The 12,271-nt window shown below is 68.3% G+C and overlaps 1 protein-coding gene across 4 annotated transcripts in view; it reads right to left on the bottom strand.

The window, feature by feature from the left end:
- The window catches only part of LOC102524823 (uncharacterized), a 34,727-nt gene that overhangs the window by 4,341 nt on the left and 18,115 nt on the right, over positions 1 to 12,271 (bottom strand). For 3 of the 4 annotated variants that reach the window (XM_072975561.1, XM_072975565.1, XM_072975563.1), the window contains exons 9-28: positions 11,769 to 11,951; positions 11,240 to 11,371; positions 10,429 to 10,557; positions 9,020 to 9,148; positions 8,173 to 8,307; positions 7,953 to 8,087; positions 5,445 to 5,570; positions 4,757 to 4,888; positions 4,550 to 4,678; positions 4,300 to 4,431; positions 3,693 to 3,821; positions 3,475 to 3,603; positions 3,149 to 3,277; positions 2,643 to 2,771; positions 2,193 to 2,321; positions 1,836 to 1,964; positions 1,595 to 1,723; positions 1,303 to 1,434; positions 1,059 to 1,187; positions 371 to 499 (exon numbers count right to left, since the gene is read on the bottom strand). In XM_072975561.1, the coding sequence (XP_072831662.1) occupies positions 371 to 499; positions 1,059 to 1,187; positions 1,303 to 1,434; positions 1,595 to 1,723; positions 1,836 to 1,964; positions 2,193 to 2,321; positions 2,643 to 2,771; positions 3,149 to 3,277; positions 3,475 to 3,603; positions 3,693 to 3,821; positions 4,300 to 4,431; positions 4,550 to 4,678; positions 4,757 to 4,888; positions 5,445 to 5,570; positions 7,953 to 8,087; positions 8,173 to 8,307; positions 9,020 to 9,148; positions 10,429 to 10,557; positions 11,240 to 11,371; positions 11,769 to 11,951 (2,655 nt within the window). The remainder of the gene's footprint in view (positions 1 to 370; positions 500 to 1,058; positions 1,188 to 1,302; positions 1,435 to 1,594; positions 1,724 to 1,835; positions 1,965 to 2,192; positions 2,322 to 2,642; positions 2,772 to 3,148; positions 3,278 to 3,474; positions 3,604 to 3,692; positions 3,822 to 4,299; positions 4,432 to 4,549; positions 4,679 to 4,756; positions 4,889 to 5,444; positions 5,571 to 7,952; positions 8,088 to 8,172; positions 8,308 to 9,019; positions 9,149 to 10,428; positions 10,558 to 11,239; positions 11,372 to 11,768; positions 11,952 to 12,271) is intronic. The other variant, XM_072975564.1, reaches the window with a different exon arrangement.

Genomic DNA, 12,271 nt, shown 5'->3' with positions numbered 1-12,271 from the left:
CGTTCCAAGAGGACATTAGCCCGGAGGCTGGCTCCATCCTCAGACAAAATAGCCACCTGAGCCCTCCTGCTAGGGGGCTCCAAGTCAGAACCTGCCCAGCCCCCACTAGCCACAGGGAGCTGATGTCCCAAGTCTTAGGGGTCACAGGTCAAAGCAGGGCACGGGGTGCTATCAGACGACCCAGGGACCTGAGTGGGCGGTGCTGTCAACACAGGCGGGACCCTCACCTCATCCTCAGGGCACTTGGGGAACCAAGCGAGGGGACCCAGTTCTCCCTCAGAGACCCCCCAGCTTTACCCCATCACCTCCCACCCTGTGGCTGACCAGGTGACGTCTGCGAAGTGGCCAAGGGGACAGAACAGACTCTCACCGTGCTCACAGTGGACGCCGGTCCTTCCCGGGGGGCAGGTGCAGGCGCCGGTCACGGGGTCACAGGCCACCCCTTGCCCACACCTGCACACATGGGCACAGCTGGGGCCAAAGCGGCCATGTGGACAGGCTGCCAGGAGGAAATGGGAGGGTGACCAGCCCTGGCTGGATCCCCCTCTGCTGTGTCAACCCAGGACAGGGTGGGACAGGCCAGGCCAGGCCAGGCTGGGTGGGGAGGCCCTGTGTCTGGCCCAGACAGGGCGGAGACCGCCTGCTCCATGCCCCCCACCCGCACGACACCTCCCTCCACCCGCGGGCTCTGCTGCGGGCCGGGCCTGCACCGCAGCAACGATGACTCACCACGGCCCCCGCCCCCACCTCCCGCCTGCCCAGCTAAGACCCCAGACGGGCGGGAAGTTCCTGCGCGACTCAAGGAAGGCCCATCTCTCGGCAGGGTGCCCAACTGGCTTCTGTGTGGCCCCTGGTGGTCATGGCCCTGCAGAGCTGGTGGTTGGGGACACTTTGGTCACACCGACAGCCCCAGCTCAGCCCAGCCTGGGACCAGTCCCGGGAAGGGGGGCCAGAAAGAGGGGTGGCCAGGGAGCTGTCCTCCCCGCAGGCGGGCTGGTGGGGCCCTGCCCACCGTGGCGCAGGGAGGAGCCAGCCCCACCCTCACCCCAGTCACTCACCGAGGCCGCAGTCTGTCCCGAGGAACCCAGCAGGGCAGCGGCAGGCCCCTGTGGCCGGGTCACAGGAGCCCCCGTTGAGACACCCACACAGCTGTTCACAGCCAGGTCCGAACCGCCCTGGCAGGCACCCTGCAGGGGAAGGGCCAGCTGTCAGGGGCTAGGGGCTCAACCTGCCCCCTCAGAACAGTGCCCCGACTTCCCACCCCCCCGGCCCTCAGATGCAGGCCCAGCAAGAGGCACTCACGTTGCCGGCAGCCAGTGCCCTGGTAGCCAGCAGCACACGCGCAGGCCCCCGAGGCAGGGTGGCAGGCCTGGTTCTCGCCGGGACACTGGCACGTCTGCCCACAGTTCTCCCCAAAGGTGTCGGGCGGGCAGGCTGGGGCGCAGGCGGGAGGGGGTCAGTCCGGGTCCGGCCCAGAGCAGGCATCCTCCCAGAGTCACTCCCACTACCCCTTCTAGAGGTAGAGGTTTAGAGGCACAGCACAGGGGCGGCCTGAACCGCCCACCACCTGGGCCCACCCAGCTGGGTCACCTACCTTGCTCACAGCCGGGCCCTGTGAAGCCGGGGGGGCAGTGACACTCCCCAGTGACGTGGTGGCAGGCGGCGCCAGGCGGGCACTGACAGCGTTGGGCACAGGACTCTCCAAACCAGCCCTGCGGGCAGGCTGCGGGGAGGCGCGGGCGGCGGTGGGGGGGAGCCTGGACCAGCACGGGCCCCGGGGGTCACAGTGTGAGGGCCCCACCCAACCCTGGGTGCTGGCGGAGCCAGGGGCTCACCGTTCTCACACCGCAAGCCCCTCCATCCCGGGGAGCAGAGGCAGGCCCCCGTGACGCGGTGGCAGGTGGCTCCCTGCAGGCAGGCACAGCGCTCTTCACAGCCGACCCCGAACGTGCCCTCGGCACAGGCTGTGCGGAAGGAGGCAGGCGGGCGGGCTGAGTCTTGCTCCAGGGCCGGCGTCCTGGGCAGAGGACCTCCCTCAGGGGGCCCTGGAGCTCAGACAGCAGCCTCGCCCCTGACCTGACAGCTGACCCCCTCAGTGAGGCCCCCACACCCTGGGTGAGCCTGAGGCCACCCTGGATGGGCCTGGGAGCCTCTGGACCTCCCCACACTGGCCCCTAACCTGCCCCACTCACGGTTCTGGCACTGGTCCCCGGCCCAGCCGGCCGGGCAGAGGCAGCGGCCTGTGTGCCGGTCACAGAGGCCGCCGTTGAGGCACGTGCAGCGGCGCTGGCAGCCGGCTCCAAAGGACCCTGGGAGGCACTCTGTGGAGGCGTGAACGGCGGAGGGTCCACTCCTGGGGCAGGGCAATGCCACTGGGACCCAGGAGGCCCCTCCCGCCCCGCCCACCCTTCCTTATCCAGAGCCCGGGATCCCATGTCCTCGGGAAGAAGAGGTGCCCAGCGAGGGGCGAGGCTGCTGTCTGGCCACACTGCAAGCCACACCCAGGACCACGTCGCTCTACACCAGGCAGCCGTCTTTGGCCACGGAGGGAGAGGGGCCATGCCAGGGCACGTTGGGTGCTGGCTCTGGGTCCCACAGATCCCCAGGGTCCCCCCTCCCTCCGCCACCTGCCCAGTGCTCACCCATCTCACAGGCCTGGCCGGCCCAGCCCTCCGGGCAGGTACAGTGACCTGAGACAGGGTCGCAGGTGCCCCCGTGCTGGCAGAGGCAGGAATGCTGACAGTTCTCGCCATAGAAGCCAGCGGGGCAGGCTGGGGCACAGGGAGAGGAGCCACTCGCAGCATCCCACCAGCCAGCGGGGGCCTGAACCTCTCTCTCCGTGGAGGGCCAGCCCAGGCGGATCTGCAGGCCTGCCTCAAGGCCTAACACCAGGCTCTTGCCCAGGGCTTTCTCTAGGACGACCTGCCCAGGGCTCCCCGGGCCCACCAACCCAGCATCCCAGGGCTCACGGCTGAGGGGTGTGGCCCGGGCTGAGGGGAGCCCCGTGGGGGCGTGACGGGCCCCGGTCCTCCCCACTCACCATTCCCGGTGAGCTTTACATCCACCCAGCATCCCACCCTACGTCACCCTGCACAGCCCAGTGAGGGGCAAGCATGATGCCCGGCCCAGCCTCCCGGGAGGGGCTTACCCTGCAGGCAGGCAGGCCCAGTCCAGCCAGGGCCACAGCGGCACTGCCCGTGGACAGGGTCACAGGAGGCCCCATTAAAGCAGGAGCAGGCCTGGCTGCAGTTGTGCCCATACGTGTGGGCCGGGCAGGCTGCAGGAGAGAGGGGCGGTCAGGGGCCTGGGGAAATGGACCCTGGGAGGGGCTGCAGCAAGCGGTCCCGGGCGGCTGCTGTCCATCTGCCCTCCTTCTGGCCTGGGCACCATTCAGGGCGAACACAGACAGAAACTAACCCTAACCCCACCCCAGCCCTAACCGGCAGCACCCAGGGACGACGGGGCCTCACGCACTCTGGGCGCAGCGGGGGCCCCGACGGCCAGCAGGGCAGAGGCAGGAGCCGCTCACGGCATCGCAGGGGACCCCGGGGCTGCAGTCACAGGCATGGCGGCAGTCCACTCCAGAGAAGCCGGCCGGGCAGGCTGCAGGCAGGGGCGGTGATACAGGTGCCGGCCAGGGCTCACGGGCCCCGCCCTTGCTCCCGGCCACCCCAGCCCCAGCCCCAGCTCACCGCGCTCGCAGAAGGTTCCCCTCCAGCCAGCTGGGCAGGTGCAGGCCCCACTGACATGGTCGCAGGCTGCTCCGTGCTCACACTGGCACTGCCGCTCACAACCCGGCCCAAAGTGGCCCTGGGGACACCCTGAGACACCAGACCGTCAGCCAGGGGACAGTGAACCTGACCCAGCCCTGCCCAGGCCTCTGCCACCCAGTCCAGGCCTGGGACTGTGGGGCAGGAAAAGCACCTCCCCGCCCAAGGCCTCTGCCTCTGCCCCCTGGCCCAGCCAGGAGCTGAGCCCTGGGGAGGAGGGAGCCCCAGCTCCAGCCCGGACCCACCAACTCAGCCGGGGGTGGGGAGTATACACTGAAGGGCATGGTCTCAGTCCTTAGCAGAACCGTCCACCCCTCCTGCAGGTGCCAGGTGCCCCGTGTGGTGCAACTGGCCCCACCCTGCCCTGCCTACTGCTCCAGGTGGGCCTTCCGTTTGGCAGGTGGGAGAGAGGGGCCTAGTCCAGGCAGCCTGCCTGTGGACAGGAGGGCAGGACTGGGTCCCTGACACGTGCTTGTGTGCGTGTGCATGTGCCCGTGTGTGCACACGTGTGGGCTGGGCCAGGACTCACGCTCCTCGCACTGCGGGCCCACGTAGCCAGGCTCACACAGGCACAGGCCATTGACGGCGTCGCAGCTCCCGTGGCCTGGGATGCAGGTGCAGGTATGGCTGCAGTCAGGTCCCCAGTGCCCGCTGTCACAGGCTGCAATAGAGGCCAGGTCACCCCGAGCAGGCCCGGCAGAGCCCACGGGCGCACAGCCAGGCCGGGGGAGGGGCCTGGGGGAAGGCTTATCCGGGGCGGGGCTTGTGGGGGGCGCTACCTCTCTGGCAGCTGAGGCCGGTCCACCCAGGGGCACAGCTGCAACGTCCCGTCTCCGGGTGGCAGTGCCCATCATTGGCACAGGAGCACCTGGTCTGGCAGCTGGGCCCAAACCAGCCTGCCGGGCACGCTGCAGGTGGAGGGATTGTGAGCGCGGTGGGGCTGGGGGATCGCAGGCGCGGGCTGAGGTCGGGGGGGCGGCACTCACGGTCCTGGCAGCGGCTGCCCGTGTAGCCGGGACGGCACAGGCAGGCTCCGGTCTCAGGCTCACAGGCAGCACCGTGCTCGCAGGCCGGGCAGATCTCCTGGCACCCGAGCCCCCAGCGGCCCTCAGGACAATCTAGCCCCCACCCCCAACAGCCAGTCAGTCTCCCGCGGGGCCTAGCTGGGCCCGTGTGCAAGCAGGAACCCCTGTTCCCACCTGAGCTGTCCCAGGGGAGGGAAACGGGCAGGTCATGGGAACCCATCCCCCTTGGGGCCACAGGCTACAGGTGCCCAGCCCCAGGATGGGGGCCCCTGGCCCAGGATGGCTCCACAGGCAAAATGGGGGGCCCACCAGAGAGATGGGGAGACCCCCATGCAGCGAACAGGCAGCTTAGAAGACAAACCACAGGCCCAGGGAGGGCTGGGGGCTGCTGGCCAAGATGTCCCCACGGCCAACAGGTTCCCGGTGCCCCTGCATGGGCAGGGCCATGGGGAGGCACAGACCCCACGTCCAGACCCAAGGCTGGTAGGTGTGAGCTCTTGCAGCTGCTGTGGACAGGCCTGGGGTCTGCAGGCCTCCAAGGCTGGGGCCAGGGTTCCCCAAACACTGCCCAGGGCCAGGGTCTGCGAACACGGCTGGGAGTCATGCACGGGGTGGGGCAAGGGGCCCCCAGGGTCCAGCTACCGCTCACCTGCCCCACAGTCGCCACCCGTCCTCCCAGGCGGGCACAGGCACTGCCCTGTGACTCTGTCACAGGAGGCTCCCCCACAGGAGCAGGAGCCTGAGCAGTTCAGGCCAAACGTCCCCTCCGGACACTCTGTAGGAGGGAACGGGAGAGCCTCAGCCACGCCCATGCAGAGCTGCCCTCCTCCCCTTGGGCCCCACCCTGACACCTGCCCCCGCCCCAGCAAGGTTGCTGGACACAGCCGGTGTCCCCTAGGTGACAAGGGCACTCACAGGAGTGGGCAGGGCAGGGAGGCCTGCTCGGGCGGACCGTGTGTCGGGGAGCAGTGATGAGGGGTGGCCTGGAGGCCACAGAACAGCAGGGACGGGTTAGAGGGAGCCAGGACCCTGGACAGCACCTGGGAGCAGGAGGCAGGGCCCACCTGCCTTTCTTCCTCCCACTTTGGTCCACCCTGGGGCCCTCTGTGGTCACCTCCATGTTCAGGAGAGATAGTGTCCCAGGCAGCAGTGGCCTGATGACTCTGGGCCCATGCAGGGCTTCAGGAAAGAAGTCAGGGACAGAGGGCAAAGCCACCTGTGAGGGCTGCAGTGGCTGCTCCCCTTGGCCTTGCAGGGCCTTCCGCAGCCCCTACACCTGCCTCGGCTGGGGCGGTAACCCAGGCAGTGAGAAGATCGCTCTGATGCTGCTGGAAGAAATGCTCCTGGCCCAGGAGGGCCAGCACAGCAGCTGGAGAGGGCGGGCTCGGGGCCACACTCCACATCAGGAGATCAGAGTCCCCTGACCAAGACACCTGGCGGGGCTGAGAACAGAGGAGGCGCCCTGCCTGGGGCGGAAGGTGTCAGCAGACCGGGGCAGGGTCCCAGGCCTGGGGCCTCAAGGGCTATGAGATGGGCTCCAGACAGAGGGTACACCAGACGAGCCCTTGCCAGGAGGGTCCATGCCCTGCGGAAGCCCACCCACATCCCGCCGCGGGCACAGGCCTGCCAGCAGGATGGCAGCGCACGCACTAGGCGGCCCGGCGCAGCACCCGCGTGCACAGCAGGACACACCCACGCAGCGTGGGCCCGGCGGGGAGGAGGCCCGGCAGGGAGGAGGCTCGGCGGTGCCGGATGGAGCCACCCCGCCAGGCCATGGGGAGGCCCCGCTCCACTAACTAAGGGCAGATCCCTGTTTAGGGCGGTAAGAACTTCCTGGACCCAATGGCAGCGGGGAGCCCATCATGCTGTATAAACGTGTCATTTCCTGCGGCTCATCCTTAGGGCTCCAGAGGCTTTTCAAGAAAAAGGGAAAAGAAAGACCAAGGAGACCAGCAGGGAAGCCTGGGGGTGAAGGCCCTTCCCTGTCTCGGCACACGAGCCGCTGGAGAGGGCGGGCAGGGCCCACAGGAGTGGACGGCGCGTCCACTCTGTCTGGGGTCGGGGGGGAAGGGGACAGGGTTAGGGGAGCCGGAGGAGGCTGAGCCGTGTCACGTGAGTGTGCCCACCGCTCCCGCGCTGTCTGACGATGGGACGAAGTGCTGGCTTTGCTGAAGGCACCCGAGATCACAGAGCCCCCCAGGGTGCAGGCCGGGCTTGGTTGGGGGGGGTCCAGGCTGGGTTCTGACCCCTACACACACCCCTCCTGGAATCCTCTGTGGGGTCTCAGGGACCAGCACGCAGGAGGGGCCAGGCCTGTTAGCTCAGGCTGGGCAGTGGCCCCCAGGCCCTCCTCCTTGCTCCCCAGGGGGACGGGCCAGCTGGGCCAGGAGTTCTAACTGAGGGGCACTTGAGCCACTGCCCCTGGCCGGGGTCACGCCAGTCACAGCACAGGCCCCACCCACCCTGGCCAGTGGGTGAGAACAGTGTGGCCTGTGCTGGCTGAGGTCTCGACCTGCCCTCCCCTGTCGGTGGCCACGGCAGCCCCACCACTCACATCGAGGGCTCCTCCACCCACCCTCAGCTACCAGACACATAAATGTGGGGGCCCCCCCGCCCTCCAGCCTCGTTTGCACTCTGGGTCCATTCACATCATCCGGGCCTGGACATCACGTGGACGGCCTTCCGTCATCACCCATGCCCGACGCCAGCACCTCCCACCCGGACTTCCCTGAGAGCCGCCACCTGCAGGAGCAGCTGCCCTTGTCCTGCTTGCTCAGACCCACCAGGAAGGAGCCCCATGGCCCGGCCTCCAGCACAAAGCTCGCCCAGGATGCTCCATGGAATGAGCGAGGGAGGGAACGGTCTGGGAGAGGCACCGACCCCTCCTCCGCGCCACCCTGCACGTGCACACGCGCACACACACGTGCGTCTGTGAGCTCCTCCCGGAGCGGCCCTCTCAGGGTACAGGGACAGGCAGACCTGTGGCTGAGTCACCACCGTGTGACCAGGGCGGGGACACAGCAGGTGAAGGTGCCACCCAGGCCAGGCTGCAGGGCTGACTCTGCCCCGACTCGGAGCACTTCTGGTGCCCAGTACGAGCCAGATGACCCACATCCCACCCAGACCCTGGGCCCTGGGCAGGGGGCCAGCTGCTCACCTCGGCCACAGTCCTCGCCCTGGTAGCCGGCAGGACACTGCTCCCCACACTTGCCACTCACGGGGTCACAGGTCACGCCCAGGGGGCAGGTACACGTCTGCTGGCACCCCAGTCCAAAGAAGCCCGGCTCGCACTCTGCAGGGGAGAAGGGAGAGGGTCTTGCAGGGTTCAGCCAGCCCCGGGGCCCTCCCGCCCCCCGCCCCCCGCCCCCCGCACTCACCGTCCTGGCACCGCTCGCCCCTGAAGCCCGCCTTGCAGGCACAGCGGCCGTCCCTCCTGTCGCACGCACGTGTGTTCCTCTGCTCACACCGGCACTCTTCTGAGCAGCCCGGCCCGAAGGCCCATGGGGGGCAGGCTGCACCCACAGAACTGTAAGGTAGGCCTGCCCACTGCCTCCCCCATCCAGGGTCCCCAGCCCCGTTCACTGAGCTGTGTCCGGGACCCCGCGCAGAGCCGCTGGGATCCTGGAGAGCTGTGCTGTCGTGCTGATTTCACAGCCCAGAAGCAGGGACTCAGAGGCTCTGGGATCTGCCCTGGGTCCAGCGCTTCCCAGCAGGAAACGCTCGGAGTCCCCATTTCCCTGCCTTAAACATCCTTTTACAAAAGCCGCTGGGATGAAGTCCGCTTGCCAGTTACCCAGCTCTTCTCCACCTGCCACCCGCTCTCCCAGCCTCTCCCATCCCCGGCGTCTGTGGACCCAGGGCGGGTGACCCCACCAGGGGTTCAGGACTCACCCTTGCAGCCAGGAAACTCCAAAAGCCCAGATGAGCCCTGCATCCCGGACACTTCGGAGGGAAGCCTGCCCCTGCCCACACCTGTAGCACCCCCATCAGCCTGGCTGGGGCTGGGACCAGCCACCTGGACACTTGGAGGCCAGGGCAGTCCAGAGACCCATGGCAGACCTCACACCCCAGCTAGGGACCTCGCTGAGCCCCTGGTCCTCATCTGTAAACGGTGACGGTGGAACCCAAGCCGGACCACGGGCAGGAAGGCGCGGGAGCACCTGGCCCATGCTGTGGCACCGCCTCCCGCCCCCAGACACGCGGCCAGCGGGCAGCAGGACTCACCCAGGTGGCAGAAGCGGCCATAGAGCCCTGGGTCGCAGAGGCAGGCCCCGTAGAGGCGGTGGCACCGGCCCCGGTTGGCACAGTGGCACTTCTTGCGGCAGTGTTTGCCATAGAAGCCCTTGGGGCAGCCTAGAGAGAGGGGGACTCTTGACTGCCCACCTGGACACGGCCCCCACCCGAGGAGATGCTCCAAGGGGCCCCAGTGTTCAGCACATGAGGCAGGAATGGCACAGGCCACCGGGGCGCGGCCAGAGGGCTTCAGGCCACCAGCAGCCCGAGGGCCCTGCACCGCAGACAGGGCAGTCCCGGGGGTGGCAAGGGCATCACGAGGGCAGGGCAGGCATCACAGGAGCCCCAGGGACACGGCCGTCTGCCCTGGGCCCCCAGGGTCTGTGGCCTGGACGGTGGCCGGGGTGGGAGACCAAGTGCATCCCCAGCACTTGTGGGAGACGCTCTCCCTGTCTGAGCGGCACCTACAGCGTTCTGACATCCGTCCCTGGGTGGTCACCCAGCCTGACCTCCGGACCTCACGGGGGAGGACACAGGCCCAAGCACAGGGGGCTCAGGGTGAGGAAGGGGCGCTGGTTTTCCGTCCCCAGGGGCTTCCCTCCACCTCAGTCTGGCCCCCTTCCTGCCTCCTGAAGGGCCCCAGGGAGCTGGCTCGTGACCCCAAGGTACATCCACGTCCTGATCACCAGGCTCTCCAGGTGGGACCATCCCGGATTGTCCGAGGGGCCTAAATCCAACAACTGTCCTTAGAGGAGAAAGGAGGAGGAGGCTGGAGACAGGAAGAGGGGCCACAGGAGGACGGAGGTAGAGACTGGAGGGAGCGGCCACAAGCCGGGACACGGGGGTCTAGGAACCCGGTACAGAGGCCCCTGGAAACAGAGGCTCACCTGGGGGGCACGCTTTACACACAGGACCCCAGCGAGACCGAGTCTCCAGGGAGCCACACCGCATCGCAAGGAGAAGTACCACCACGCAGACCCTCCATCTGCCGGCATCCCCTGGGCCGTTCAGGGCCCTACACGCACAGCCGCCAGCAGGCGGGGGTTTTCAGCCCTTGCCGGAGTAGAAGTGGCAGATGGCCACAGAAGGCAGGGACGGACCAAGAAGCTGACCAGAGGGAGGAGGCCGAAAGCCCTGCCTGGTGCCCCGGGGCTTCGAGCCCTGCCGCACAGAGCTCACACTGGCCACCCAGGCGCTGGGGACGGGGCCCGGCCACTACCACCTGCTGCTACGAAGGGAAGTCCTTGACACATGAGCTACGTTTGCTGGCAGAAGGTCTGAGGAGCCGGCCGCCTTCCTTCTGCAGCAGTGGGGGGTCTTCTTCTGAAGCCCAGGAGCTGGGAGGTGGCGCCCCCCCTTCCCACCAGGACGGCCCCCGGGGCACAGAGGGCTGCACCCACCATCCTCGCAGTGGGCCCCGCTGACACCCGGAGGGCAGCGGCAGGCCCCCGTCACAGGGTCGCAGGTCCCGCCGTTCTGACAGCTGCAGGAGAGGCTGCAGTTCTTCCCGAAGGTGTCAGGAGGACAAGCTGCAGTGGGACAGAGAGACACGAGGGTCACCAGCCCGCAGGGCTCTGGGCCCAGGAGTCTCTCCAGAGACCCTGAGACACCCTCTGGGGCTCACGCCTCCCCCCCTCGGCAGCACCTGCCCGGAGCAGCCACCGGTGGCGCCCGCGCCCCATGCCCCCGCCCACACGCATGGCAGGCATCGCTAATCGATCACCACATCCTCTCCCCCTCTGACCGTCCACCTTCTCAACCAGCACTTTCAGAGACAGTCACTGTGGCCTTGAGACAAAACTACCACTGCCATTCGGGCCTGGGGTCGCTGGGCAGGGAGCGGACAGCCTCTGGACAGAGGCTGGGAGAGCAGTTTTCACGCATTCTCCAGCTACCATCATGCTGCGTGGCTTGGGGAGCCATCGCCCCCCGCCCCGAGGTTGTGGGCACGACCAGCCCACCCGCCCGCTGCTCCTCCTCAGACCCCTCGTGTCTTAGTTATTGGCTGGCTTGTCACTGGACCCTCGTTGACTGTGACGTCTGTGAGGGGCAGACACCCGGCCCTGCCAGCCCCCAGGGCCTGGCACGGGGCAGGCAGCCAGGAGACCCTGAGGAGTGAGCGAGTGGGCCAGGCAATGTGGGCCAGCAGGCGGGACTGAGCCGGACGTGCTGTGCACCCGGTCCCCGCCCCCGCGCCCGCAGCAGCCTCACTCTCATTGCAGACGAGCCCGGTCCAGCCGTCGGGGCAGTCACAGCCGTCCAGCCCTGGGAGGCAGGTCCCTCCATTCCTGCAGTCCTCACAGGTCAAGCTGCAGTCGGGGCCAAAGGAGTCGTCCAGGCAGACTGGGGGGGGCAGGCCAGGGGAGGGGCCTCAGATCCTGAGCCGGGGCCCAGAGCCCATCCGGGCTCCGGTGCACAGAGGTCGGCTCAGGCCCTCAGGCCAGAGAAGGGGACACAAGGGGTGTCCTCAGCCCAGAAAGGCCCCACGTGGGCAAACTGAGACGTGGAAGCCAGATGCTGGGGCCTGGTAGAGCCCAGAGTGAGGCGCTTGGGGCCCCAGCCAGCCAGGCTCCGCCGCAGACGTGCTGGGCCAGCTGAACAGGCAGCTTGGCCTCTCTGAGCCTCGGTCAAACGAGGCTATCGCGGGGGCCCTTCCTCGCACCCAAGACCACAGGGTGGGCAGCAGCCTGGCCCGAGGGGGCACTGGGACAGAAGCCCCGGGGATGGGCCCCCCTCTCACCAAACTTCTCCTCCAGTGTGTGCTCGCCCCGGGCCTCTGCCTCCTCCTCCTCCTCCTCCTCCTCGGCCCCGAAGTAGTCGTCTTGGAAGAGGTGGGGCAGCTGGTCCTGGAGCACCGTGATGGGCGGGAGGGGCCGCAACAGGGGCAGGTGGCCGTCCAGGCCCACCTCGGGCACCTCCAGGGCTGGGGGGGGGCACAAGGACCCCTGAGCCCCTGCCGCCCACCTGTCCTCCTCAGGGCTGTGCCCAGAGGAAGCGCAGGGCCTGAGCCACCCCAGGGCTCCCACTTACAGCCCCCGCCACGCCCCTCCCCACCCCTGTGGCGGAGGCCATCCCAGCTGTGCCCCTGACCCTACTCCTCAGGACAGAGGAAGCTCCAGGCCCCAAGGACCGGACCCATGCCACATGCACCCCAGTCGCCCTGGCTCCCACACTGCCCTAAGGACCCTGAGCATGCAGCAGGTGTGGGGACAGGGACAGCGCTTTGTGCCTCTGGACACTGTC

The sequence above is a fragment of the Vicugna pacos genome, chromosome 13 (genome assembly GCF_048564905.1).
Source record: "Vicugna pacos chromosome 13, VicPac4, whole genome shotgun sequence".
NCBI classification, from domain to species: domain Eukaryota; kingdom Metazoa; phylum Chordata; class Mammalia; order Artiodactyla; family Camelidae; genus Vicugna; species Vicugna pacos.
This window is presented reverse-complemented; position numbering and strand designations above follow the sequence as displayed.